This window comes from Agrilus planipennis, unplaced genomic scaffold, assembly GCF_000699045.2.
Source record: "Agrilus planipennis isolate EAB-ADULT unplaced genomic scaffold, Apla_2.0 scaffold17, whole genome shotgun sequence".
Classification (NCBI taxonomy): domain Eukaryota; kingdom Metazoa; phylum Arthropoda; class Insecta; order Coleoptera; family Buprestidae; genus Agrilus; species Agrilus planipennis.
The window spans coordinates 799,932-824,574 of record NW_020439021.1 but is presented as its reverse complement, the minus strand read 5'-3'; the positions used below and the strand labels follow the sequence as shown (position 1 = coordinate 824,574).

The 24,643-nt window shown below is 30.9% G+C and overlaps 7 protein-coding genes across 11 annotated transcripts in view; 1 reads left to right on the top strand and 6 right to left on the bottom strand.

The window, feature by feature from the left end:
* The window catches only part of LOC108744415 (superoxide dismutase [Cu-Zn]), an 11,071-nt gene extending 8,139 nt beyond the window's left edge, over positions 1–2,932 (bottom strand). The window contains exon 1 of one of the 2 annotated variants that reach the window (XM_025976294.1): positions 2,745–2,932. The gene's annotated coding sequence lies outside the window, so the exon portion shown is untranslated. Of the gene's footprint in view, positions 1–2,563; positions 2,583–2,744 lie in introns of those variants that run through there. The other variant, XM_025976295.1, reaches the window with a different exon arrangement.
* A 2,502-nt stretch (positions 2,933–5,434) lies between these two features.
* On the bottom strand, positions 5,435–10,412 carry LOC108744426 (superoxide dismutase [Cu-Zn]). 2 transcript variants are annotated; one of them, XM_018480178.2, is made up of 3 exons: positions 10,098–10,412; positions 9,758–10,030; positions 5,435–6,040 (listed from the first exon to the last, which is right to left on the bottom strand). In XM_018480178.2, exons 1-3 carry the CDS (start codon positions 10,281–10,283, stop codon positions 5,780–5,782), a joined length of 720 nt encoding a protein of 239 aa, XP_018335680.1. In that variant the 5' UTR covers positions 10,284–10,412; the 3' UTR covers positions 5,435–5,779. The 2 variants fall into 2 exon arrangements, with proteins under 2 accessions (XP_018335680.1, XP_018335681.1); XM_018480179.2 differs by having other exon boundaries at positions 9,758–9,970; positions 10,098–10,410.
* A 2,666-nt stretch (positions 10,413–13,078) lies between these two features.
* LOC108744341 (polyamine-modulated factor 1-binding protein 1-like) lies at positions 13,079–17,835 on the top strand. Its single transcript, XM_025976285.1, has 11 exons — positions 13,079–13,129; positions 13,219–13,319; positions 13,387–13,532; positions 13,594–14,280; positions 14,338–14,636; positions 14,708–14,921; positions 14,977–15,128; positions 15,648–15,891; positions 15,954–16,292; positions 16,470–16,697; positions 17,579–17,835. Exons 3-11 carry the CDS (start codon positions 13,404–13,406, stop codon positions 17,720–17,722), a joined length of 2,436 nt encoding a protein of 811 aa, XP_025832070.1. The 5' UTR covers positions 13,079–13,129; positions 13,219–13,319; positions 13,387–13,403; the 3' UTR covers positions 17,723–17,835.
* A 102-nt stretch (positions 17,836–17,937) lies between these two features.
* LOC108744334 (dolichyl-diphosphooligosaccharide--protein glycosyltransferase subunit 1-like) lies at positions 17,938–19,708 on the bottom strand. Its single transcript, XM_018480039.1, has 2 exons — positions 18,997–19,708; positions 17,938–18,618 (listed from the first exon to the last, which is right to left on the bottom strand). Exons 1-2 carry the CDS (start codon positions 19,691–19,693, stop codon positions 17,999–18,001), a joined length of 1,317 nt encoding a protein of 438 aa, XP_018335541.1. The 5' UTR covers positions 19,694–19,708; the 3' UTR covers positions 17,938–17,998.
* Positions 19,709–19,733: 25 nt separating this feature from the next.
* Positions 19,734–20,601, bottom strand: LOC108744335 (APOPT family protein CG14806, mitochondrial). Its single transcript, XM_018480040.2, has 3 exons — positions 20,416–20,601; positions 20,079–20,348; positions 19,734–20,026 (listed from the first exon to the last, which is right to left on the bottom strand). The coding sequence occupies exons 1-3, from the start codon at positions 20,482–20,484 to the stop codon at positions 19,829–19,831; spliced, it is 537 nt and encodes a 178-aa protein (XP_018335542.1). The 5' UTR covers positions 20,485–20,601; the 3' UTR covers positions 19,734–19,828.
* A 183-nt stretch (positions 20,602–20,784) lies between these two features.
* Positions 20,785–22,123, bottom strand: LOC108744336. The gene is made up of 2 exons (XM_018480042.1): positions 21,922–22,123; positions 20,785–21,865 (listed from the first exon to the last, which is right to left on the bottom strand). The coding sequence occupies exons 1-2, from the start codon at positions 22,016–22,018 to the stop codon at positions 20,853–20,855; spliced, it is 1,110 nt and encodes a 369-aa protein (XP_018335544.1). The 5' UTR covers positions 22,019–22,123; the 3' UTR covers positions 20,785–20,852.
* A 203-nt stretch (positions 22,124–22,326) lies between these two features.
* Positions 22,327–24,392, bottom strand: LOC108744330. Of its 3 annotated transcripts, none has more exons than XM_025976291.1 (5): positions 24,297–24,392; positions 24,016–24,213; positions 23,340–23,870; positions 22,759–23,083; positions 22,327–22,601 (listed from the first exon to the last, which is right to left on the bottom strand). In XM_025976291.1, the coding sequence occupies exons 2-5, from the start codon at positions 24,084–24,086 to the stop codon at positions 22,410–22,412; spliced, it is 1,119 nt and encodes a 372-aa protein (XP_025832076.1). In that variant the 5' UTR covers positions 24,087–24,213; positions 24,297–24,392; the 3' UTR covers positions 22,327–22,409. The 3 variants fall into 3 exon arrangements, with proteins under 3 accessions (XP_025832076.1, XP_025832074.1, XP_025832075.1); XM_025976289.1 differs by having other exon boundaries at positions 22,759–23,097; positions 23,354–23,870; XM_025976290.1 differs by having other exon boundaries at positions 22,759–23,177; positions 23,434–23,870.
* Between the last annotated feature and the right edge of the window lie 251 nt (positions 24,393–24,643).

Sequence of the window (24,643 nt, the reverse complement as noted above, 5' to 3'; positions counted from 1 at the left end):
ATAGGAAATAATGCAAGACATTTAACACAGAATTTTAACCCTTAAACGCACAAAAACGTGTTACTGTTACAGTCTTTGTCACGGTTCCTATATTGACAATAACAATGATTCCAGCAAAATCATGGAAACCTTCTAGTAACAGCAAGAAGTGATTAATATAAATCTTTGAGCAACAACTTAATTATTAACACTCTGCCGTACCTAAAACTTTAAAGAAATATATACTATAAAAACTCATGGAAGATTTTACTAGAAATTTATTAAACAGGCAAAAGAAAATTATTAAAAACTTAAATTAACTTGTTTATTACAATTTGTAAATGTATATAAATTATGTTTAAAGGAAAATAGACCTACGGAGTTAGGCCTTTAGAAAAGGAGCATATACTGTGTAAACTGAAAATTACAGAATTACTTAAAAGACTTAGCATTTTTTTTCTTTCTTTGGATCTGTTAATAAGTGATGCAAACAACAGTGTATTTTCATTAATTTTTCTATGGAATTATGTACTTATAACCGTTTACCATTGTTGAAACACTGCCGCAAAATAAATAATTCATTATTTTGCTAATGAATATAAATTATACAATTAGGTTGTGATTCAGGTGTTTTCACGTTACGTAAACAAATGGATTAACTAAATAAACAATTTTTCAATTTAAATGAAGCGTATTGATAGATGATATTTAACTTAAATGTATGTGTAATAATAAAAAAACAATGTTCCATTGTATCATTTTCACTATTTACTACAAAATAATATTTTGTTCTTGTAGTATTTATTTTGTACGATGAGCTTACATCAAGAAAATTAATTAATAAACAAAACAATATACGAAATGTTTATCGTTGTTCTGATTCGATTTTAAAGGCCGATTTGAGTTGCTTCTTAACATTTCGCTAGGACAGTCCTTATCCAGCATTGGAAGGACCTCTCAGGAAGCTTGCCACTCATGCTAGCGAAACATTAGAAAGCATCAATCACCTGGTGACTTCCAAAGCTTTTACCAGTTTGTCATACAAATTGTTTCTTAGTTTCTTTGCTTCACTTTCGAATTTTGGTAAAATGGGATGCATGTTGATGATTAACGCTTACTTAGTGACAAAATTTACATTTGTTTTATTCGTTATCAGCAGTAGTCTTATATATAAAACCCATTTACAGGATTTTTTCCAAATTTTTGTGTAATGGTGTTTGAAAAATATAATCGACAGTTTAACAATTAAAACGGACGCTTTGAAAAGGACTTTTCACTTCATTAGAATAACTCGAAGTACAATTTTTCGAAAAGTCATTGATNCTTAACATTTCGCTAGGACAGTCCTTATCCAGCATTGGGAGGACCTCTGAAGGAGCTTACCACTTGTACTAGCGAAACATTAGAAAGCATCAATCACCTACTGACTTTTAAAGCTTTTACCAGTTTGTCATACAAATTATTTCTTAGTTTCTTTGCTTCACTTTCGCATTTTGGGAAAATTAGATGCATGTTGATGATTAACGCTTACTTAGTGACAAAATTTACATTTGTTTTATTCGTTATCAGCAGTAGTCTTATATATATTTAATGTATTCATTAGTAAAACCTACCACTTACTTTCTCGCATTAATAAATATATATATTTGTTTGTTTGGCAGTTTTTTATGTCTCGAAAATTATTTAAGCATGACATGTACGAAACATACAATATTATGTGTAGGTGTAGGTTAATCATAGTTTGTTACTATATTTTCTCTTACTTCCTATTACATATTTATTTTTATTTAAGTTACACACCCATTTCATTGTTTTCTTTTGATTTGTTTTCCGTGAAGAGAAAGCTCGTATGAAGATTGATAGACCAGTAATGATAATCGAACATCTAACAAAACAATGCTGCTTCCCTGTATCTATTCTTACTAGTTAAGTGTTAAAAAATCATACGTAAATAAGGAAATAAGTTGTCGCTTTGGAAGGCACATTCACATAAGAAGTCATCATCAACATCATAAAGTTATCAGTCATATGACTGGACTCGACACACTCCTCCACTCTTTCCTATCCTGAGCTAATTTTCGCATTTTCTTAAAACTAGAACTAGTGTGTATGTGTGTGTGTCTGTATGTATATATGTATATATCTATTTATGTATGTATGTATCTATCTATGTATGTGTGTATGTATGTATCATTTTTAGGGTTTTTTACAACCGAATAAAAACCGAAACACTTATAGGATCACTCATGTTTGTCTGTCTGTCGGTTTTTTTAAATAAACCTTCTTACTAATACTACTACCTATCGTTAATGAAACCTATTTTGGTCAACTCTATTTCATTCCAAACTCGATTAATTTAGTCACTAACTTTGGACCACCTATTATTTATTGAAACGTGTTTTAAATAGGTTTTATCCAACTATTCTAACTGAACCCTTAGGCCTCCAAGCTGCTATTGTATATGCCATTAAAGAAGTTTAGGGTCAACTAGTTGAATTAATAAAAGAATTGGTGTTAAGTTTATTTAAAAACAAGTGCAAAATTGTATTTAAATACTAGAGTGGGGGCAATTTTTTATGCGTACCTACTTGAGCAGCAATTGGAGTACCTTTTTAAGTCGATATCGATAAGTTTAGTGAATTTAGTCCACAAACTTTTACATTTTTACTTACAACAAACAAGAACACAACACTTCGCGTTTTTTTGCAACCAAACTAGATTATCAGGTATCACAAGGTCTACCAGAAAAATATCACACTACTTACGCTTGTACTATGTAGGTAGTCGCAGACACTGTTGGTAAACTAAATATTTACAATATATACTTTTGATCAGGAACAACTAAAGTTAAATTTAACCTACGCAATTTACTCTTCACGTTTAGAGACATTCGGGTTTATTGAGCTAATTTCGAAGCCCCGCGTTTTATCGTTCTAGAGCTTTAACTCTTATTATTACTACGAACGGGTAATGTTTACATTCTCTTGGATAAAGAAAGGTACTGATAAGAAAAGTAATTAGAGTACCAATCGCATAGGTAACGTATTGCATGAAAATAACATCTATTTTGTTTTCCCTTTTATCTTATCGTGAGCGATTAAAATTCTTTTCCCCAATGCTCACCTAAATCCTATCTTCTAGTTACAGTAGGTAACTAATTTTAATGAAAAATGTTATCTATTTTAAAAATACTTTGGAAGGTAATCAATTAATTGAGAACTGTAAACATTGGAATAAGGTAATCTATGGTGAAATTATACACAATATTTGTTTTTACTATTGAATGAATCATTGGCTGGAAAACTAAAAATTAATTAGAAATTAGAAATTACTGAAAGGCTGGATTTTAGTTTAACATCTTGTCAGGGATGTAGTTAGGGATGGGCTTGGGAAGGTTAAGGACGATGCATTGAAAGTCTGGCCCATATTCTGACCCACTCTGGCTTAACTCGATATAACGCAAAATTTAAAACTGCAAACTTTACATAACACAAGACGCTTTGCTTAATACAAAGTAATGCAGCGTTTTTCTTAAATGATGCAAAAATATCTACATATACTTTGTCCAAAACGAGAACTTTTACGATTCTTTTCTCCATGAATCCTTATTGTTGAAAAATTGGTCTCGACGAAAAGCCCTTTTATTTTAACGGAATAATGTACACCTTGAAGGTGCATATTACATATTGGTGAACGAATTTTTAAAATCGGATAAGTAGCTTTTGAGATTACCGAAGTACTTTGTCCTAAACTAGAGCTTTTGCGATTTTTTTTCTCCACGAATATAATTGCTAAGTTACTTATAATTGAAAAAGTGTCCTCCACGAAGACCCCATTTATTTTAACAGACTACTAGAAGGCCTATGTCTACCCTGAAGGTTCATTCTAAATATTGGTGAAAAAATTTTTAAAATCGAATGAGCAGCTTCAGATANTTTATTTTATATGTCGCCTTTGTCTAACCTGAAGATTCATTCTAAATATTGGTGAAAGAATTTCTGAAATCAGATGAGTAACTTCGAAGATTACCGAAGCTAGTTTGTCTTAAACGATAGCTTTTGAAACTTTTTTTTTTCCATGTTGAAAAATTGGTCTCAACTGAAGGCCATTTTATTTTAACAGACTAATACACGGTCTATGTCTAAGCTGAAGATTCATTCTAAATATTGGTGAAAGAATTTTTAAAACTGGATGAGCAACTTCAGAGATTACCGAAGCTGCTTTGTCCTAAACGAAAGCTCTTGCAACTTTTTCTTCATGTTGGACAATTGCTCTCCATGAAAGGCCCTTTTATTTTAACAGACTAATACGTCGCCTATGTCTACCCTGAAGGTTCATTTTAAGTATTGGTGAAAGAATTTTTGAGATCAGATGAGCAGTCTCGGAGATTACTAAAGCTACTTTATCCTAAACGAGAGCTTTTACGATTCTTTTTTCTCAATAAGCATAATTGCTAAATCACTTATCGTTGAATAATTGACCCTTTTATTTTAACATAAAAATATGCAGCCTACAGTTCGGAGATTACCCACCACATCCAAACCTACAAATGTCACCTCTTTAAAATATTTAGTGTAGGGAACAGGAGTCTTGAGTAGCCCCTCGTAGCCCTAATCGTACAAATTGTTTACAACTTACTCGCCAAAAATCTGTAAGCAAAATGGTTGTACAGCTTTATTTACTTTTTTTAGTTTTTTATTTTGTGTGTAGGTACAGTGTTTTATTCTACCGTCATTCATTATTCATTTGTCTGTCAGTTTTTGAGAAAATGACCGCAAGGTCGAAAAAATTGTCATGAAACAGATAAAACATTAGATAGGTATTTCTCAATTATTTTATTCTAATTACTTTCATATTTCACTCTTGTTTTAAGGCTTTAAAAGTACAGTATTACTTTGGAAATGCAGCTCGATACTTTTTTATTGGTAAAAGCTTCTAGAAGAGTAAACTGTTTCAATTATACAATTATCCAATCACCTACCAGAATCCTGGACGGCTATAATTTACGAACATAACTTAAACTCTAGAATTTATGTCGATTTTATTATGAAAAGTTGTGTGTATGGTCAGCAGAGCAGTATAAATTGCAATTTGCAGCTGTAGTTCTGACAATTACTATCAATAATGTATTCAAATTTGATGTTAGGAGGAAGCATGTTATCTTTCATTTTAATATTATTTATTGAACGAAATAACCTACTATTATGTGGGACTAGTCACTCTTCTTTATGTGCCATTTAATTTATTTGTTATCATTGCCTCAATCAGAATATCCTACCAGATTCATCAATGTAACCTTGAAAATTGTTGCTACTAGCCACAAAAGCAAAAGTAATTTCATTTATTTAAATTGTTAAAACCATGGTTTCCTTGTATCAAAGCAGGTGAATAGATACTGGTTTTTTTGATTACGAAAAACGATGCTGAAATTAAAATGACATTGTAAACAAACGGATTTCATTTAGACGCCTTTATTTATTCAATTTAAAGATATAAAAATAGATAATTTGTTATCACATTATCGACGCGGGTAGGTAGACGTATTTGAAATAGCTTTTCGTAGTTTAAACGTACTATATACTAGGTACCTACATAAAAAAACTAATTATGATACAATTTTTTTTTAGTTATCGGCAAATATTAAGTAATTAATTTTATTGGTCACTTGGAGGCTTCATGACATGACCGTTATCTTTCTTTATGAATTTACTTACTTAGTATTCCTGCCAGACTGTCCGTTTTACCTTTTTCGTCTTAATATAAACGATTTATTTATTTACAATTGTTCTTACAACAATTTTTAACGGACGTACGCTATCACACCACACGCAATCGGTTTTCCCGATGATCCGTTTCGGACGCTTTCCGCGGATCCCCCTCGTCCCAAGTCATCTTCGTTTTCCGTTATCACAATTCCTCTTCCTAATATGCTCCTAGGTCCTCCTGATAAGGAAATGAAAGCATCTTCTATTTTAAACTCGCTGGTGCCATCGTCTCCAACTTCTATGTTGCCCAAATCCCCAACATGACGAAGACTGTCTTTTGGACCTCCATGTTGTAACTGTTAATCAATTAAAGAAAAGTGATAAATTTTGTTAACGAACTGAAGTACATTAAACATCGCAAAACGGAAATGGAGCATATTAATTAAACTTTTTAAACGAAATACTACTTTTACGGGCATCTAACGACCGTCAATTTACGGATGGTGATCATCATCATCATATGGTCGTCAGTCCTAAGACTGGTTGGACACACACCTTTACTCCTTCCTATCTTGAACTAATCTTCGCATTTCCCTAAAACTAGAACATCCCACATCCTTAACTATTTGTGAACATTAATCTAATCTAGGTCTACCTCTACTCCTCTTAACTCCTCTTTCTGCTTCTAGTATATCTTTGACCAGTCCTCTTCATGCCTACCCACCTATCTCGCCTATTTCTTACTGACTTCCATGAGTCCTCTATTCTCCTATTCTTTCTAATACCTCTTCATTTCTAACCTTCTCTATCCACCGTATCCTCATCATGACCAGGAAGTCATACAACTCAAGAGGGATAATGAAAATATCGTGGATGAAGAAGATTGAATATAAGAAAATATTGGGAAAAGTAGGAAAATGGGGTCAGTCTATGAGGAAATATCTTCCGAGAGATGAAAGACTTGCTAAAAATATCTTTTGCGTAAAGATAGAAGTAAGGAGAGGCATATGAAAACCTAAATATCAGTATCGGTTGCAAATACATTAGATGTGGATTTTTCGGGAAACGCCAGAATTGAATGAGGATAGAAAAAAGTGGTCGAAAAGTCTTTGGATGGTAGTTATGATCATGATTAAGCATCCTGCCTAAAGAGAAACATCCATANCAGTGGGCAACTCATACCCTATGGTGTATTCACTTTTCCAATTACCATACAGTGGGGTACGTATTTTATAGATAAAAAAATTAAGATCCTCATTTTTCTCAATTTTCCAAGTATTAATTTTCCCCAAGTGATCAAAGAAAACGAAGTTGCGTGCTGAACGGGGAACTACCGCCCTGAGAGAATTCAATCTCAAGTCCTGATAAGGAGAAAAGTGCCCAACCATTTTACTCCCTAAAAATGTTAGGGATTACTTTTAGATAAGAATCCCAGAAAACATGTATTTGATTTGCAAACAATGATAACAAGGGTATTAAAAAAATATAACATTTTTTTGATAGAAAACAGGGGAACTGTAAGAAGTTTCCCTTAATTATTTATTTTCAAAATAAACAGATTTAATAATCCCTATGAAAAGACCATTAGTTTTTGGGCGCGGGTTATTTGCACCTCAATTTTTCGTAAACTTAAGTACATACATCCATCACCTTAATTTTATTATTTTGTTTGTTTTGATACTGAAACATTCTTTTGTGATTAATGTCTTACGTAATAACGTTAAAAACAAACAGAATTTTTCATGTTTTCATCCATAATAGTAATATTTAGTGTAAAACGTTTATCTATGGTAAATAAGCTTGAGACGCTTTTTATTTAATTTATGCAAACACATGAACCAATATCCGTAACTAAGAACGGGTTCGCAATTAACCAACATTAATTTGTTCATTTGTATATTTGCTTATAAACCATCTTATTAAAGTAATTCAAACACTTTATGCAACTTTGTATTATTGATGTAAATTCTTTGAATATAGTTCGATTGCTATTTAGAGTTAAATTGTGACGAATTTCACGAACAACTTGAGATGAAAGCCAAATTATCAGCTTTAATTTCATTTTAAAGTAAATGTTTAATTTAAATAATCTATTACATTTTTAATTGGTATCTGCATGAATCAATTCCTAACAAAAATTCTAATAAGTTGTAATTTGCTGAAAAAATATTCAATATTATGACATCGACATTGGTTACGTAAGCATGTACAGGTACATATTTATGCAAGAAAAAAAATGATGGAAATTCTTTATTTCCTCTTACGATCATTCTGTAAAATGACTGTCTGTTAAATCATCGAGGAAATAAATGTGATAAATGAAGGTAATAAAATAAAACCGTAAAATACTGCCTGTCATAGAAATTCTTGTAAAAGCTTGTAGATATACGCATTTGTTTTAATCCTACATATAATAAATTATAGACAATGTCTAGTAGATTTTCCAAAATTGTAATAACTGTAAAGATAAAATGATTAAATAAATAAAGGGGTACTTTTACATTAGTAAATGACATAAGATAGGTAAATATCAATATTAGCATTTTTTTATTAAATATTAATGTGAATATTTATTCTCTTTTTTTTACCCGCTATAAACGAGAAAATTTGTTGTCGCCGGGAATCGAACCCAGGAACTTTGGTTACGCAATAATGTTGTAGTGTATGTAAAAAGAAAATTGAGAATTAATTTTCACATTAATATTTGATATTAACCACTCAAAGTGTTTCATATATATCATTTTTTATTGTTTCGACGTTGTAATAAAACTGGTAACATTTCTTTACAATAATTCAACTGTGTTGACCATTGAATCCTTTTTCTGACTACGAGAAAGTTAAATGAAAAGAATTGAATAAAATTGCTTAGTATAATGTGTAGGGTCTTTGAAGCTGGAAGCCCTACACCTTTCCGCTTTTAAGATTTAAAGCCCTTTATGTAAGATGTAGGATTAGATAGACCATTAAAGGATATAATTTAATTTTATTAGAGTATTTGCCTTTAAACTGATAAGTAGTCATACAAAAACAAGTGCCCGAATATATAAAATCATTGCGAAGATTTTCATTATTTAAGACAAGGTAAACAACGATTACATGCTACTGAATCGTTACATGCATTACGTGCATGGAGGAGGAAAATATGAATTTTGTTTGTAAATGAAGGTTGTTTCTGTTAAGTGAATATTGATGTTGAAGATAATCCTGTCTAGAAGTGATAGGCAGTCAAGGTGAAAAAAAGCAAAATAAATATTCATTAATATTAACAAAAAGTCTTAAAAGTTATGAAAGATGTCTTGTACAACAACTGCAGGAACATAAAAATATTTTTATTTAAGAATCAATCAAAGAATATTAATTACAGCTAAGAGATCTTTGGCGACAAGGTTGAGTAAATCAGGTTGCTGAGTAAGAATTTTTAGGAATATTTTCATACCGTCCACGAAGAAAAGATTTATAACTTCTGAGAAAATTTACGAACAGATGGAAAATAACAAGTAAAATTAATGAACACTGTTTTAATGCGTAGATTGTTTATTTGTCTGGTAAATAAACACAATTTTTCATGGAACGCTTTTAGGGCAAATCAAAACCAAAAATTTCTCAATTTGTACATTAATTAACCCAGTTATTAAACTGGCCAATTATTCTACAAAATTCTGCAATAAATTTATTAGACATAAGAAACTGCATTCATCAAAAAAGAATATTAAATTTTTTTCTATTAACATCTCTTTGCTTTTGTTTTCAAGTCAAAAAAAAGGCAAATTCTAATCATGTTTTATAAAAGGGGTAATTCTAACAGAATAATAAAAAGAAAACGCGCAAAAATATTTAGAAAGATAACTATACCTACCAAGTTTGATAATTATAATAGAAGATGCTCATTACTAATTTCCTGAAGGTATCGTAGACATGCAATTCTACGAAAATTAACTATAATTACAATAAATTATACCAACAAATAGAAATGCACCTGTACTACTGTGTTATATGGTAAAAGAAATAAAGGAAAATTAAATTACAATTAAATTCAGGTACACGGTTGTGTTTTTTTCTGGAATAAAACTCACCAAAAATGGATCGAAATGGTCCCCTAATTCATTACATCCTTGTCTGAGGTCACCTGCATGATGAATGTGGAGCCCATGCCTACCAGGAGGGAGACCAGTAACACTCCCAGTAACGGTAACCACTCCTGCAGGTGGTTGTTTCTGGAAGAACGTGATTTCACCACTGATTCCGTCTCCAGTGACGACAGCAACAGCAGACTTTGGCCTTAAATCCTGTGCAAGAGAGTTTTTCTGTTTGTCTTTATCAGAAATCGCCCTAGAATTCCCCTCCCTCTAAAGTGCAAGATAGAGCGTAAAGAAAAAAGTGCAAAGGAAAAGGAAAATCTGAATCTCCACTCACGTAGGTGTAAGGTTCCATATAGACCTCGTACAATTCGCTCTGGATGTTGTCAATGGCTGGGAACGATTTTATAATTAGGGGATGTCCCGTACCTTGAACACCGTAAAATGTAGACGTTTCAACATCCCCCTTGGCAAAAAACGGAACCGAAGAGATAATGGAAAGCAACCACAGGACACTCAACATTTTCAATTAAATTTCTCGCGGAATATATGAATGATATGTGGTAATGTTTCTTTGAAATGCACCAGTACTAATATATGTTGCTACTTCGTTCAATGTACACGTTTAAATGAAGGTAAAATGAAATCAGCCAAGTATAAATAGCAATTAGAAGAGTACAGGTCTTCGCGTGACAAAACATGAGATTTGTGTTTATTCATTTACCTGTCAATGTTCGTGTGCATGTTCGATTGAAAATTCACTACAAATCGCACATGTATTAGTATTAAATACTTATTTACTTACACATATGTGTGCATACGCAAACCGACTATTATTTATTACATCTTAAATTTTACCGAGAAAAGAATTGATTTGTTTAAATACCTTTCTGCGATAGACATTAGTTTCCATCACTTCATGTTACCAGCGTTTCGTATTTCTTTTTGTTTTTGGAAATTGACTAATGAGAAGTAGGTGGCTAGTTCAACGAGCTAATAGGGTTCATGCTAAATAATAACAAAAAATTGTTTTTCTTCCTACAAATATTCATGTTTTTACATTTGACCAGTAAAACTGTCTATAGTTTTCAATCAAAACAGTTCACCAGCCTAAAGAACGTTATTTTTAAAAATTCTGAAAATACAGAAACAGCCTCTATAAAGATTGCGTTTTTACTCTTATTACATTTTTAATTGGTATCTGCATGAATCAATTCCTAACAAAAATTCTAATAAGTTGTAATTTGCTGAAAAAATATTCAATATTATGACATCGACATTGGTTACGTAAGCATGTACAGGTACATATTAATGCAAAANTATGCTATTATATTTATGTTTTGAGGCTGATAGCAACATATAGTCGTTTTACTCGAAAAAGAAAGTTTCAAATAATGATTATTAAGAAATTAAAGTCATATCTGGGAGTCATTTTCTACTGAGCTCATCAACGATCCCAATCATTAAAAGTTTTGGGTGATATCTTAATTTCAGTCTCCAAATTATAGAATATAGACTAGTATTATTGTGAGCATCACCTTAATTTTATTATTTTGTTTGTTTTGATACTGAAACATTCTTTTGTGATTAATGTCTTACGTAATAACGTTAAAAACAAACAGAATTTTTCATGTTTTCATCCATAATAGTAATATTTAGTGTAAAACGTTTATCTATGGTAAATAAGCTTGAGACGCTTTTTATTTAATTTATGCAAACACATGAACCAATATCCGTAACTAAGAACGGGTTCGCAATTAACCAACATTAATTTGTTCATTTGTATATTTGCTTATAAACCATCTTATTAAAGTAATTCAAACACTTTATGCAACTTTGTATTATTGATGTAAATTCTTTGAATATAGTTCGATTGCTATTTAGAGTTAAATTGTGACGAATTTCACGAACAACTTGAGATGAAAGCCAAATTATCAGCTTTAATTTCATTTTAAAGTAAATGTTTAATTTAAATAATCCGAATTTGGTAGAAAAATAAACGCATACAGCTATTTTTAAAATGTTTCTGCTTTAAGTGACTTTTTTAAATGACTAGTTAGTGCAAAAATTCAATAAATATTGTTGTCCTTCAAACTGTTAGTCGTAGAGTCCCAACAAATATTTGTAATTGCAATATTGACTTAAGAAAACGGTTGTTTGCCTTTAATTACATGGAATTACATTTAGAAACGGACTAGACCCCAATTTTATGAAGAAATATAACAAAAGTTTTGCAATCAAAAGTTATATCCTTTTACATAACAATTTATAACCGCTACTTCAAAAAATATCAAAAAAAATTACATAACATTAAGTTGATTCGTAACTTTCTTTTAACGAATAACTTTAAGAATTAATGCTCAATTTTGTAAATAATATTGCGATTTTGGGTAATAAAAATTTAAACGATGTTTATTTATAAATGGGGTATCGTTATTTAACAAAATAGTCAAAAAGAATTAAAAAAATTATAATTTAGTTTTCCCGATCGAAACTCCATCTAACTAGGTTTTCCAAAAATAAATTGTTTCATTGCAAATGCCATTTTTCCAGTAAAATGTCAAAATCATCTGTCAAGTCTGAGTACTACTACTATTCCAAAAATGATAACAACTTATTACTTTGTAGCCATTATGTAGTAGAAATTAAGACTTTCGTATAATTCGTATTATGTATTATGTTGTGTACGTTTGTGGTAGTCTTACATGTCCGGATTACTTTTACAATGACATCGGCAAGTACCCATCTAATATACAAAAGTTTCATAACAGAAAAAATAAATGTACCTATTTTGGAACAATTATTTAAGAATTATAAAAATGATTGAACGCTCAAGAAATGCGTCTAACAGAGAAAAATTAAAATTCTTCGTGAAAACGAAAATATTATCGAACTGTTCGTAGTCCATAAACCAGGAGCCTTAATTTAGAATAAATTTCAGATCTTGAATTCAAGATTATGCAAGTTAGAAAAGGAACTTGAGTGTATGTTAAAAAATGCTGACAAAATTTCTGATATCCAAAGAGCCTGTTTTTCAGACCAAAATGACAATTGTTCTAGAAAACCGCGATGTCTAAAATCATCTTCACCATGCAATCAAACGCGCAGGTACAACTTTAATTACCCTTCTTGAAAGCTCCTACTTATAAAGTTTATTATTTAATTAGTCTTTATTTTTAATTTGTTCAACATGATAGCGTGTCTCCCTCAAAGTGTTAAATAGCAATTAGAAGAGTACAGGTCTTCGCGTGACAAAACATGAGATTTGTGTTTATTCATTTACCTGTCAATGTTCGTGTGCATGTTCGATTNTTGTTCTAGAAAACCGCGATGTCTAAAATCATCTTCACCATGCAATCAAACGCGCAGGTACAACTTTAATTACCCTTCTTGAAAGCTCCTACTTATAAAGTTTATTATTTAATTAGTCTTTATTTTTAATTTGTTCAACATGATAGCGTGTCTCCCTCAAAGTGTTGTTCAAATCGGCATTCGAAGCCCACTTGTCTCGGTAAAACACCTTCCCCCACATTTTCCCTTTGCGACTCTCCTCAAAATGGCAAGTTATTACATACACCTCATGAAATATTTCATACCTTGATACGATTGATATTAAACGATTCTAGATTCGCTTTGTTTTTCAATGCCAACGCCCGCATGTTGTTCAAAAAATACAAATAAGAAATTGTTATTTTGTAATAATCTTCCCTCAATGCCAGAAGATGAGCAATATTCCATGCAATGTTCAGGAAATAAATCTAATTGTGATATGGTGAGAAAAAGGTCACCTTTTCAGTCAAAGACATTCTTTTCTCATAATTTTTATTTTCAAGTTATTGATGGTTGAAAAAGAACGACGAGTGAAAGCTGAATGTGACTCTCATCAAATGAAAACTGAAATCGATCTTTTGCGAATGCAATTAGAAGATTTGGTACAAAGTAAAAAAATCGCCATTGAATTATCTAAAGATTTAGAATGTAAATATAACGGCCTTCTTCACGAAAAAGAAGAAATCCTAGGGAAGTTGAGTACCCTCGAAAAGGATAATCGGAATTTATGTATGAAACTAGAAAAAGAAATCAATTCGAGAAAATGTTACCTTCAACAAACACAAAAAACTGCTGCAAAAACCAAGGAAGCTATCGAATGTAAATTGGAAGAAATACAATTGGAAGCCGCAAAATCATCAAAAATCATGGCAGAAAATACAGAAAAACTGGCAAAAACTTTAAAGGATAAAGAAAAACGTTTAAAATTAATGTGCCAAAGGATAGAGGAAATGCAATGCATCATGGAAGAAAAAGAGAAGGAAATTCAAAAGATAGCAGACGAGAAAAAAGAACTCGAAATGGCCTTAGAAGAAAATAAATTGTGGAATAAAAAACTTCGTGAAGTGAACGACAAACTCGCAGCTACGGTCAAGGAATATTACAATAAAGTAATTTCCGCTAAAAACGAAGCAGAATGTTTGAAGGACGAAGTGAAATGTTGCAAAGAAAATCTTACCGATTCGCAAAACGTAAATTATGCATACCAAATGCGTTACTTATAATATAAGAAAAACTATTTATTTTAGAAACAATGTTGCTTAAAGCAGGAACTTGAAAAGTCACTAGCGAGAATTGAATGCGAAGAAAATAAAAGAAAAGCAGTCGAACAGTGCTTAGAAGAATGTAAAGATAAAGAAAAAGCGTATCAACAAAAAATTAAGGCATTAACGTGTGAGTTAAAAAAATTAGAGGAATGTCACAGACAGTCAAACAAACAAACCAAATGCGAAATGCAGAAACTGATGGATGAACATAGTAAATTAAAATGCGAATGTGCGGAAATGCAAAAGAAATTAGTTCAATTTCGAAACGCAGATGAAAAACGGTCAGTTTTCATGCATTTTGAAATAATCATCGTAGAAATAAAAGAATATTTATATTATAATGAATTTTTAGACGGAAATGTATCGAAGAAGAGTTAAGATTATTCACCTCTTTTGTAAACGAAAAAGAATCAATTTTATTGAAAGAAAAAGAAGAACTTTCGTGTCTTGTAAATGAATTAACCAGCGTAATAAAGCAGCATAAGACACGAATTTCTGAACTGTCTAAACTAAATAAAGAACAAGAAGAAATGTTAGAATGTCAGTGTAATAAAATTGCTGTACAGGTAAATTCAAATGCGAATCTTTTTAAAAATACTCTAAAACAATACAAATTATTAGGAGAAAAGTTTGGAACATAAAACAAAAGAAAACGAATATTTATGTGTTAAAAATCAGCATTTGGAGGAAGAGATTAAAAAATTGAAATCTTCAGCCGATGAAAAATGTTGTGAAGAAATTCGAAACCTTGAAAAACAAATTTCAGAGTTAAGGTAAGATGTAAATACGTNGAGTTATTTGTTTCTAAAAGGAATACAGAATAAACAAATTACATTATGAATTTTGACCTAATCTGAAAAGTTTGGTTTGACCTAATCCAGCTTAATTACATACGTAAGATGTAAATACGTCTTGCTAATATTTCTGTACATTTAAAGCGGATTATTTCGTATTAAAAAAAGGAATTACAACTATATAAATACGTACGTGCCGATCTTACCTTCACACTTTTACATTAAATGAGTCATACACACGTAATTAAAAAATTCCTTGTTGATTTGTTTTATTAATTCATAGTCCTTGGAAAAAATCGTATGCGCTACAAAATATACATAAAAAAAGGGGAATAGGTGTAAAAGCGAATAAATACACAAATATTATAATTTATAATACGAAAGCGTTTTATAGTTAAATAATAAAATCCTTGAACTTTTATGGTAAAAATCATCACTCCACCTTCATCCGAATTCAGTACTTATCTACTAATTATAAATATTACAAAAAAATATTAGGTCCCTATATTGCGAAGAAAAGAACAAACAGGCGTGCAAAGAAAAAATTATCCAAAACCAAAATAAGTTAATAAGCGAATTAAGGTGTGAATTAAATCAGAAAAAACAGGAACTTAAAGAAGCCCAATGTAGATTAGCCAAGGTCTCAGAAGAACTAAAGCGAAGAGCAGAGGAAGTAAAACGTCTTCTTAAAGAATTAGAATGCGAAAGGAAAGAAAAATGTGCACTCATTGAAGAACTAAAAGTATGATTTTTAGATTCCTACTTGCGTGTTTTTATTCTTATTATCAATGATGACATTTTAAGCAAATGGAGTGCAAACAAAAGAGTCTCGAAAACAAAGTTGCAATGCTCGAGAAGACGGTTGAAAAATATTATTCCTGCACTTCGAAAGACATAACAAAGAAAGAGGAAATGATTAACTGTCTCCAGCAAGAAATTGCCAAACAAAGGGCAGAATTCGCTAAACAAAAACAATGTATTCAGCAAGAGAAGGAGCAAGCGATTTGCGCGGCAAAATTCGCAACTCAAAAGCTCTATGACACAGTTACTGACTTTCAAGTACAGGTTGAAACCCAAAAGAAAGTTCAACAGTTTCTTACAGGACTGTTGTGCGAACGGGAAGCTATAGAAAACAGGGGAACTGTAAGAAGTTTCCCTTAATTATTTATTTTCAAAATAAACAGATTTAATAATCCCTATGAAAAGACCATTAGTTTTTGGGCGCGGGTTATTTGCACCTCAATTTTTCGTAAACTTAAGTACATAGATCCCATACCAGACTTGAACCTTAGGTAATTAATTAATCCTTTTGAAATTAAGGATAGCTCGCCGTGTTGTTCCCCAACGGAAGATGAATGCTCAGACAAGAGCAACCAAGAGTGCAATCAAGACTGTTACTCTTCAAATTCGGGATGTAATGACCACTGTAGAGAAATAGAGGATATATTTGGTACGTCCGGAAAATACAGCCTTCCAACAATTTGCGTATCTGCAAAGACTTGCGCTACTAATACTTGTAGTGGTTCCGAAGATGAATGCAACAATCCAGTAAGTTGTAGGATCCTAGTTCTTCATGTAGTTACACTAGTTGGGTATGCCCAAATTTGGTTGGTGGGTACCGTCTGGTTACAAAATGCCAGTAAGAGCGAATAATTCAAATTAAACGATAACATCCTAAGCACTCAAACTGAGCCATTTAGTTAGTTCCACCGTTTGATTAGTTCAGCCAATTTCATTGTATCGTGTCATCAGCGATCTCAGTTGCACGAGTTTTGTTCACAAGACAAAAACGTATTTTCGGAAAGTTTCTTCCCACTTTTCCCTAACGATTTCTTCATAAACTTTGAAAATTGATACTTTGAAATGGCAGAGACATAGGGGATAAGTTAAGAGTTTGCGTATGCAGTAATTTTCTAACCATTCGATTGAATGTCTAAGGGTTACAGTGATGAGAACAACACTCGATTTTCATAGTCGCACCCCACGCCATCTTGAAACAGGGATGTAATTTGTATTTGCGGAAAGTTTCTTTCCACTTTTCCCTAAAGATTTCTTTGTAAACTTTGAAAATTGTTGCTTTGAAATGGAAAAGAAATAGGGGATACGTTAAAAGTTTGAGTATGCAGTAATTTTCTAACTATTTGATCGAATGTCTAAGGATTGCAGTAATGTGACACCACACGCCATCTTGAACAAGGGTGTTATTCGTATTTTCGCAAGTCTTCTTCCCACCTTTTCCTAACGATTTCTTCAGAAAATTGTTGCTTTAAAAAACGGACCATCATTATTACGAGTTAATTTGTCAGAAAAAGCTTAAAATTTCAACTGAAAGTCTCCGCTGGGCTGATAACCCAGAGATAGTGATTGATAGCAGGACGTCCTTTTAACGAAACAAATAAAATATTTAAAAATATATCAATACTTTTTAGCCATATCAGCCTGATGTAATCCATGCCAAAATAAGAAAGAACAATGTACCATGTTGCGATATTATTAGCAAAGCCATAAACTGTGGAAGTATCTGTGCAGAACGCTTGGAACCGTGTTCGTCGTCTTGGCGAAAAATTTTATAAATTATTAGTTTTAAGATCGCTCTTTGAAATACATATATCTGCTGTTATATAGGTGTCAAAGAAATGTGTGCTTTTGTTTTAGTTAGCAAAGACGAAATAAATAACTAAAAGTTGTCTTTCGTTCATATCAAAAAAAAAAAACGTTCAATTTTAATTTCTTTTATTTCTCATTCAATAGAAAAAAAGGTTTTTCATAACATTACACATAGCAAGTATAAAACTTTCAACGAATACATCACTACATCATTAATTAATATAACGTATCTCTATCATAGATTACAATTTATTAAAGTCAGTATTTAATCTCAGTAGGAAAATTGCTCCACAAAAACCTAAATAAATTTGAGTAATAAGGAGACTCGGCACTTTTAGCAAATACAACGTATTAAATTTATAAGTTACTGTAATATTTGCAATATCTTCTTTTAAAATATTTGTACCGCTAAATAATAGCGAAGTTCTTCCTGTAATGGGAAATCTGGAATAATCATTTTGAACGCCGTCAAAACGAAAATAATCCGGAGTTTTCACAAACAAAATTTCGCTCATTGCAGGAATAATTATGTTCACTTTTGCTTTTCTAATATTTATACCAACAAATACACTATCTAAGATAGGAATCGATATTTCATACTCATAATTTTTTTGGTAGAATAAACATTCTTCAGTGGGCAACTCATACCCTATGGTGTATTCACTTTTCCAATTACCATACAGTGGGGTACGTATTTTATAGATAAAAAAATTAAGATCCTCATTTTTCTCAATTTTCCAAGTATTAATTTTCCCCAAGTGATCAAAGAAAACGAAGTTGCGTGCTGAACGGGGAACTACCGCCCTGAGAGAATTCAATCTCAAGTCCTGATAAGGAGAAAAGTGCCCAACCATTTTACTCCCTAAAAATGTTAGGGATTACTTTTAGATAAGAATCCCAGAAAACATGTATTTGATTTGCAAACAATGATAACAAGGGTATTAAAAAAATATAACATTTTTTTGAGTACCGAAATTTTATTTGTTTTTTAATATCGTCACTATATTAGTCTACCAGAGCTAATTTAAACAGGGTCCTTATGCATACATGTTAAATTGAACAAAACAATCTTTAAATAACGATACCTAATTAAATAATAATCGATATATTATTATGGCAATGTAGAAAGAAATGGTACTAGCAGCAATAGCAGTTATTTTTAAAATTAATTTTCAGTTTCCCCTTCATTTTTGAATACATACATACATACATAAAACAAATATTTAATTAAAATACAAACCTTTGTTCGCCAATCTGATTTTATCTTGAATTATGATGAAGCCAAAATGCGACACTTCAATTGTACGTTCTAAATTTTCAATTTCGAAGAAAACCTCGTCAGTCACATACGAAATGCTTACAAGTTCGTAACTGAATGCAGGGACGAATAATGATGTGTATTTAATATGAAGCATCGTTTCTTCATCTGGTTGATGAGAATATTCAACATCACCAAAAACATTGTTATATATAAATTTTTTGGTGAAGTTGAAGGTGCTATAAGGCGAATAATAATGCAAATTTTTGTGGAAAACGGCCACATGCTTGTCGTCATTTAATTTTTTAACAGATTTAATTTGATTAAAATAAAATGTGTTTATGTCAATTTGGTATATGTGATCAGATGTAGCTGTTTGATTCAGATCTACTTCAAAAGCATCAACATCAGGAATATTATAATCATCTAATTTTCTGTAGCTTAAAGGCAAATTAGTATTATAACTTTTAAAGAAAATCCTGTAGTCACTCATATTGGGATCGACCATAAAGATAAACTTTTCAGTTCTATTTGCTGCCTCTTGAGTATTAAATAAAGTTAAATATGTTTTAATTTGCAAATTATGAGAATGAAATATCACTTGCTGATGCACATTCTTATTAATGATTTGTCCATAGGCTGATAACATTAGGAAATTTATTACAAGCAAACACTGCATTTTTTCAATAATTAGTTATCAAAATGTAATAAAACATCAATTATTATGACTGTTCTCTTATATTAAAAAAATATACACACACAGCCAACTACATCAAAATTACTTTTTATTGCTTCTAACAATAATTAACTACCATCAACTTCTTATATCTTCCAAATATACTCTTAATGAGAGCAGTAGAATGGAAAAATTCCTTTTGTACCATTCAAAATTATAGTTGACATGGGTCTCCCAGTTTTTATCTAAGAATGACTTATAAAATTCACTCATTTCATCTGGTGTAAGGTTGGACTTGTCATCATTGCTCTTTTGCTTTATATATTCATGTTTCTCCTAAAAACCAATCCTGTAAGTAAATTCAAAGACTAGGTTGTGAATTGTTTACCTGTATGAAACGTGCATTGTGTTCTGACCAAAATTTTTGATTCCATATCTGTGTTTCGTCGTGTAATTGTCTTAATTTCTTTTGTAATACTGTCTCGTTTAAATTTATGTATCTAATTATGGGACGTAAATTAGAAACTGGATCAGGTGGTCCTATCAAATCCACCCCATTATTTTCAGGTAAAACAACTATTGGATCTTCCAGAAACTTATCTGTAGCTAGTATTGCTGTATTAGATGGGGCCTTTGTATTTAGTCTTTGTGTAAATATCTGCTAGGTCAAAATATTTATAATTTAATAACAAATTATGTAACGACCTAACCTTCAATATACTTACATTACTTAAGTTGCTAAAATATTTAATACGAGGTAGTAATTCATTATGAAATAATGCAACATGGTTCATATTTATAAAGAAAAGGTTATGATAATTAGATTATTGTAAAGAACTTGCTTAAAAACTTGAAAACTCCTTCATAACCCAACTTTATATTAAACCGCAGTTGACAGACTTGTTTGACATTGCACGTGTCTAAACTGCCAATTATATTTCTGTGACTACGTTATACTAACCGTTCGAAAATTAGTTGAAGTTGTAGGGGGTTTCCCAATCGTTATGCCAATTATTTTTTTAATTCTCTTATACTTATATACAGCTATTGATATTATATATTTACTGTTTAAGAAATATGTAACGAAAATCTAATTAGATTTCAATTATTTTATTTAAAAAAAATGGAAAACAGCAAATCAAATACAAATACTTCATGTTATCTAATGTTTGTCTTTTCCTTTTTTGTTCACCAGTACTTTCATTTTCTTCAGTTTCTTTTTCTTCTTTTTAGTAATACAACTACTCCCTTTGCTGACAATTTTGTTTTCCTCAGAATTACTTTTGTCCTGCTTTTTCTTCAACTTCTTTTTTTGTTTTTTATTTATTAATTGACTTTTAACCATTTCTCTATTTACAATTTCTCCAATATCTTCTAAATCATATTTAGGTACAATATTTAGATGCATAGTTTTTGAAGATGTAACTGTATTTTTATTTAAATAACTATTGTGTTGTGGTTGAGTTCTCATTTCATTTGCAGTTTTTTCTTCCCTTTCACTATCACCATCTTCAATATGTTCTAATAAAGATAAGTCATTTTCAAAGTTAACAGTAAATATAGATTTGCTTTCCTTTTCTGTACATTCTTGATTAAACCATTCAAGACCAATCCACTCTTTTAAATCATCAGGAAATTTGTATCTATTTGGTATCCAACATTCAGCTGTACTATCATAATAATTATCATAAAAATGCTTGGTTTGCAAGTAAAGGGTGCATGTGTATTTAAGAATATTTATGGCATTCACTCGTAATCTAGAAATTATCCCAAAGCACACCACTAATACCTTCCATATATGGCCAATTCCAATAACACTATGTATATATAAAGCTGATTCTTTTGTGATCTCTATAACTCTTTCCATAAGTTTTGCTACAGTTTGTAAACGAACTAGAAGATACTCTATGTTGCACTTTCCAGGTGCATACACAATTTGATTACTTTCATTGTTTATTTGAATTAATTTATTAATTATCGTCGCCATATCGACAATCATGTACATTTTAAGTGATTTCAGTATTTTTTGCAAAGCTTTAAACCCTTTATTTGATCGAAATTTCAGCTTCATTCGATAAACACATCTTTCTAACAAAGCACTTTCTGCATTCAAAAACTTATTATCACGGTAAAATTGTCGGGCATCCGTAAGATCAGATATAAAATTTTCCAGTTCTAAAAGAAATTGGTTGTAAATTTAATTAAAAATGACAATTTGACCCTTTACTCACGAAAATGAGAAGGATGTTGCTCTAGCCGTTTTTGCGACACAATACCTGGTGCTCTTACAGACTTTAAACACCACAGTTTTTGATGTATATTATTCATAGCTAATTAAGTATTAGTTACAAAGTATGAAAACTAAATAAGTTAAAATATTATCTCAATATTTCAAACTGAAATAAGTGGGGTTACATATTGTTTGGATTTGGAGGTTAAGTGCTTTCCATAGATTTCTTCTTCTTTTTCTTTAATCATAGATAAATATAAGGATCAATGAAAACTTTATTCTTTTAGCCAATTTGGTATGATATTAAATTCCTTCCTAATTTTGAATAACACCCTTTCGAAAACGCATACTATTATTGTAAAAACTAAAGCTAATGTATTTTAAAAATAATATTTACTACTTCCTTCACTATTATTTTATTTATTTTTAGCTGTTTATCTTTACAGGAAATTTATTTTTCAGATTTTATCATAAACATCGGTTTTGTCCTTAAGACCATTTTAGAAGAGTTCTAGGATGAGGAAGCATAGTGGGAAATATTTTCTTAACATACAAGTAACTCCTTGGAGAATAAAAGTTCAGGGTGAGTGCAAAATTTTTGAGTTCAGCTGAGTAACCTTTGGATTTCTTAGTTTTCATCATTTCTTCTATTATGACTCTTCCAGTAGGAGTTATTTGTTTCTAAAAGGAATACAGAATAAACAAATTACATTATGAATTTTGACCTAATCTGAAAAGTTTGGTTTGACCTAATCCAGCTTAATTACATACATCCAGTCTTTATTTAATGCACTATTATTATGCTAATTGACAAATAAATCCATCCTTTTTAACTTACCAACATATTTGTGATTTCATAACTTCCAAATTTAATTTCATTAGTTAATGGTTTTAGCTGTTTTCCTATGAATGTGTTTAACTTATTTATTCTTCTGATAAGGCGTCTGTTACGTTGTTGTAATATTTTAATTTTCTTTTTCTTTTCCATTAGTTGCTCTTTCAATTTATTTGTGCACTTTTCACTAATAATGGGGAGTTCTTTTAAACTGACCAGTTTCTTTTTCTTACATAAAGAATGATCACAGTGTCTAGACTGATCATAATCAAAATTCCCATTTTCAAAATTAAAATTTTTTTGTTTGCATTTATTAATTGCTGTTGTTGTTGTATTAGAAATGTCATTCTCCTGTGTTACAGAAATTGCAACTAAATCTTCGATTTCAGCTGTTAAGTTCTTTGTTCTTCCATTAGTTTCATTTGTGTTTAAATTCTTTTCACTTGCTAANATACTATAAAAAAAATTGATTTTTTTGCTGTGTAATAATACTATTTATGAAAGGTCGAAATTACTTTTAATAATTTAACAAAGTAATCTGAAATATTATTAATGGATGATGAAACAATTTAAATAAATAATATGTTGTATTAGAAATGTCATTCTCCTGTGTTACAGAAATTGCAACTAAATCTTCGATTTCAGCTGTTAAGTTCTTTGTTCTTCCATTAGTTTCATTTGTGTTTAAATTCTTTTCACTTGCTAAAATCCTATTTTCTAAATTTACTTGGTTACTGATATCATTTTCAGCTTTTTCTAACTCTTTAACAGAAGGTTGTAAATCAGGGTCTGCAATAATAAATTTCATATTTTTTGTTAGATCTATAATTTGGTTTTCCACATTTACTGCAGTTGAAACAACAGTATCGCCTACTATTATTGGTAAATGTTCTATAACTAAAGTTTCACGTTTGCTGTTTTCATCAATAGGCAATTTCTCGACTGTCTTTGGCACAGCATCCTTTTTAAGGACCTTCTTTGAACTCCAACCACTGATAACAAAGTCATCAGGTGAAAAGTGTTTTGAACAAAGTCTGGAGTGGTTTTGAGGCTTGAAATTATAGCTACAGACTGCACGGACCCACTGACTTTTAATTTTTTCATCTTGGGGAAATCTAAAGTTATTTTAATTACAAACAACAAAACGACAATAATTCATCTATAAAAAAGCTTGTATTAGAAATATGTTGAGGTTAAGGAGATTACTAGGCTTCTATTGGTTTATTTTTACTTCTCAATACATTTGAGAGAGTTACTTACAAGTGAAAAGAAACTCCTGACGCCCTTTTTGATCGCTCTTTACAGTACTGAGCAGAGCATGTCTGCACCATAATTTCAAATTTAAATTCTTGTGGTATGGTAATGTAGATTTGTGTAGATTTGCTGCCTTATGGCATGCAGAATCCACAACTGACGCTTATCGTTAGTAGATAATGACGTCTTGTATATACAGGGTGCCTTAAAAATATTTTTTATGGGATTAGTAATTGCAACATTTGATTTATAAAATCAAATATATTTATATTCATTTATTCTTTTACCTTAACTAGTTCTTGCCCTCAATATGACGTAGTGTCGGCCATCATTCTTTTCTAATTGTTGCTGTTGTCGGCCATCATTCTTTTCTAATTGTTGCTGTGGTCGGCCATCATTCTTTTCTAATTGTTGCTGTGGTCGGCCATCATTCTTTTCTAATTGTTGCTGTTGTCGGCCATCATTCTTTTCTAATTGTTGCTGTTGTCGGCCATCATTCTTTTTCAATTGTTGTCGCATTGTCACTGATGTCGGCCATTATGGTTTTTTAATAGATGTATAGTAATCAATGATTAAAATTTAAAGGAATTGTTTGTAAATAGGTATGCAACACATCGTACACTTCAGCATAAGA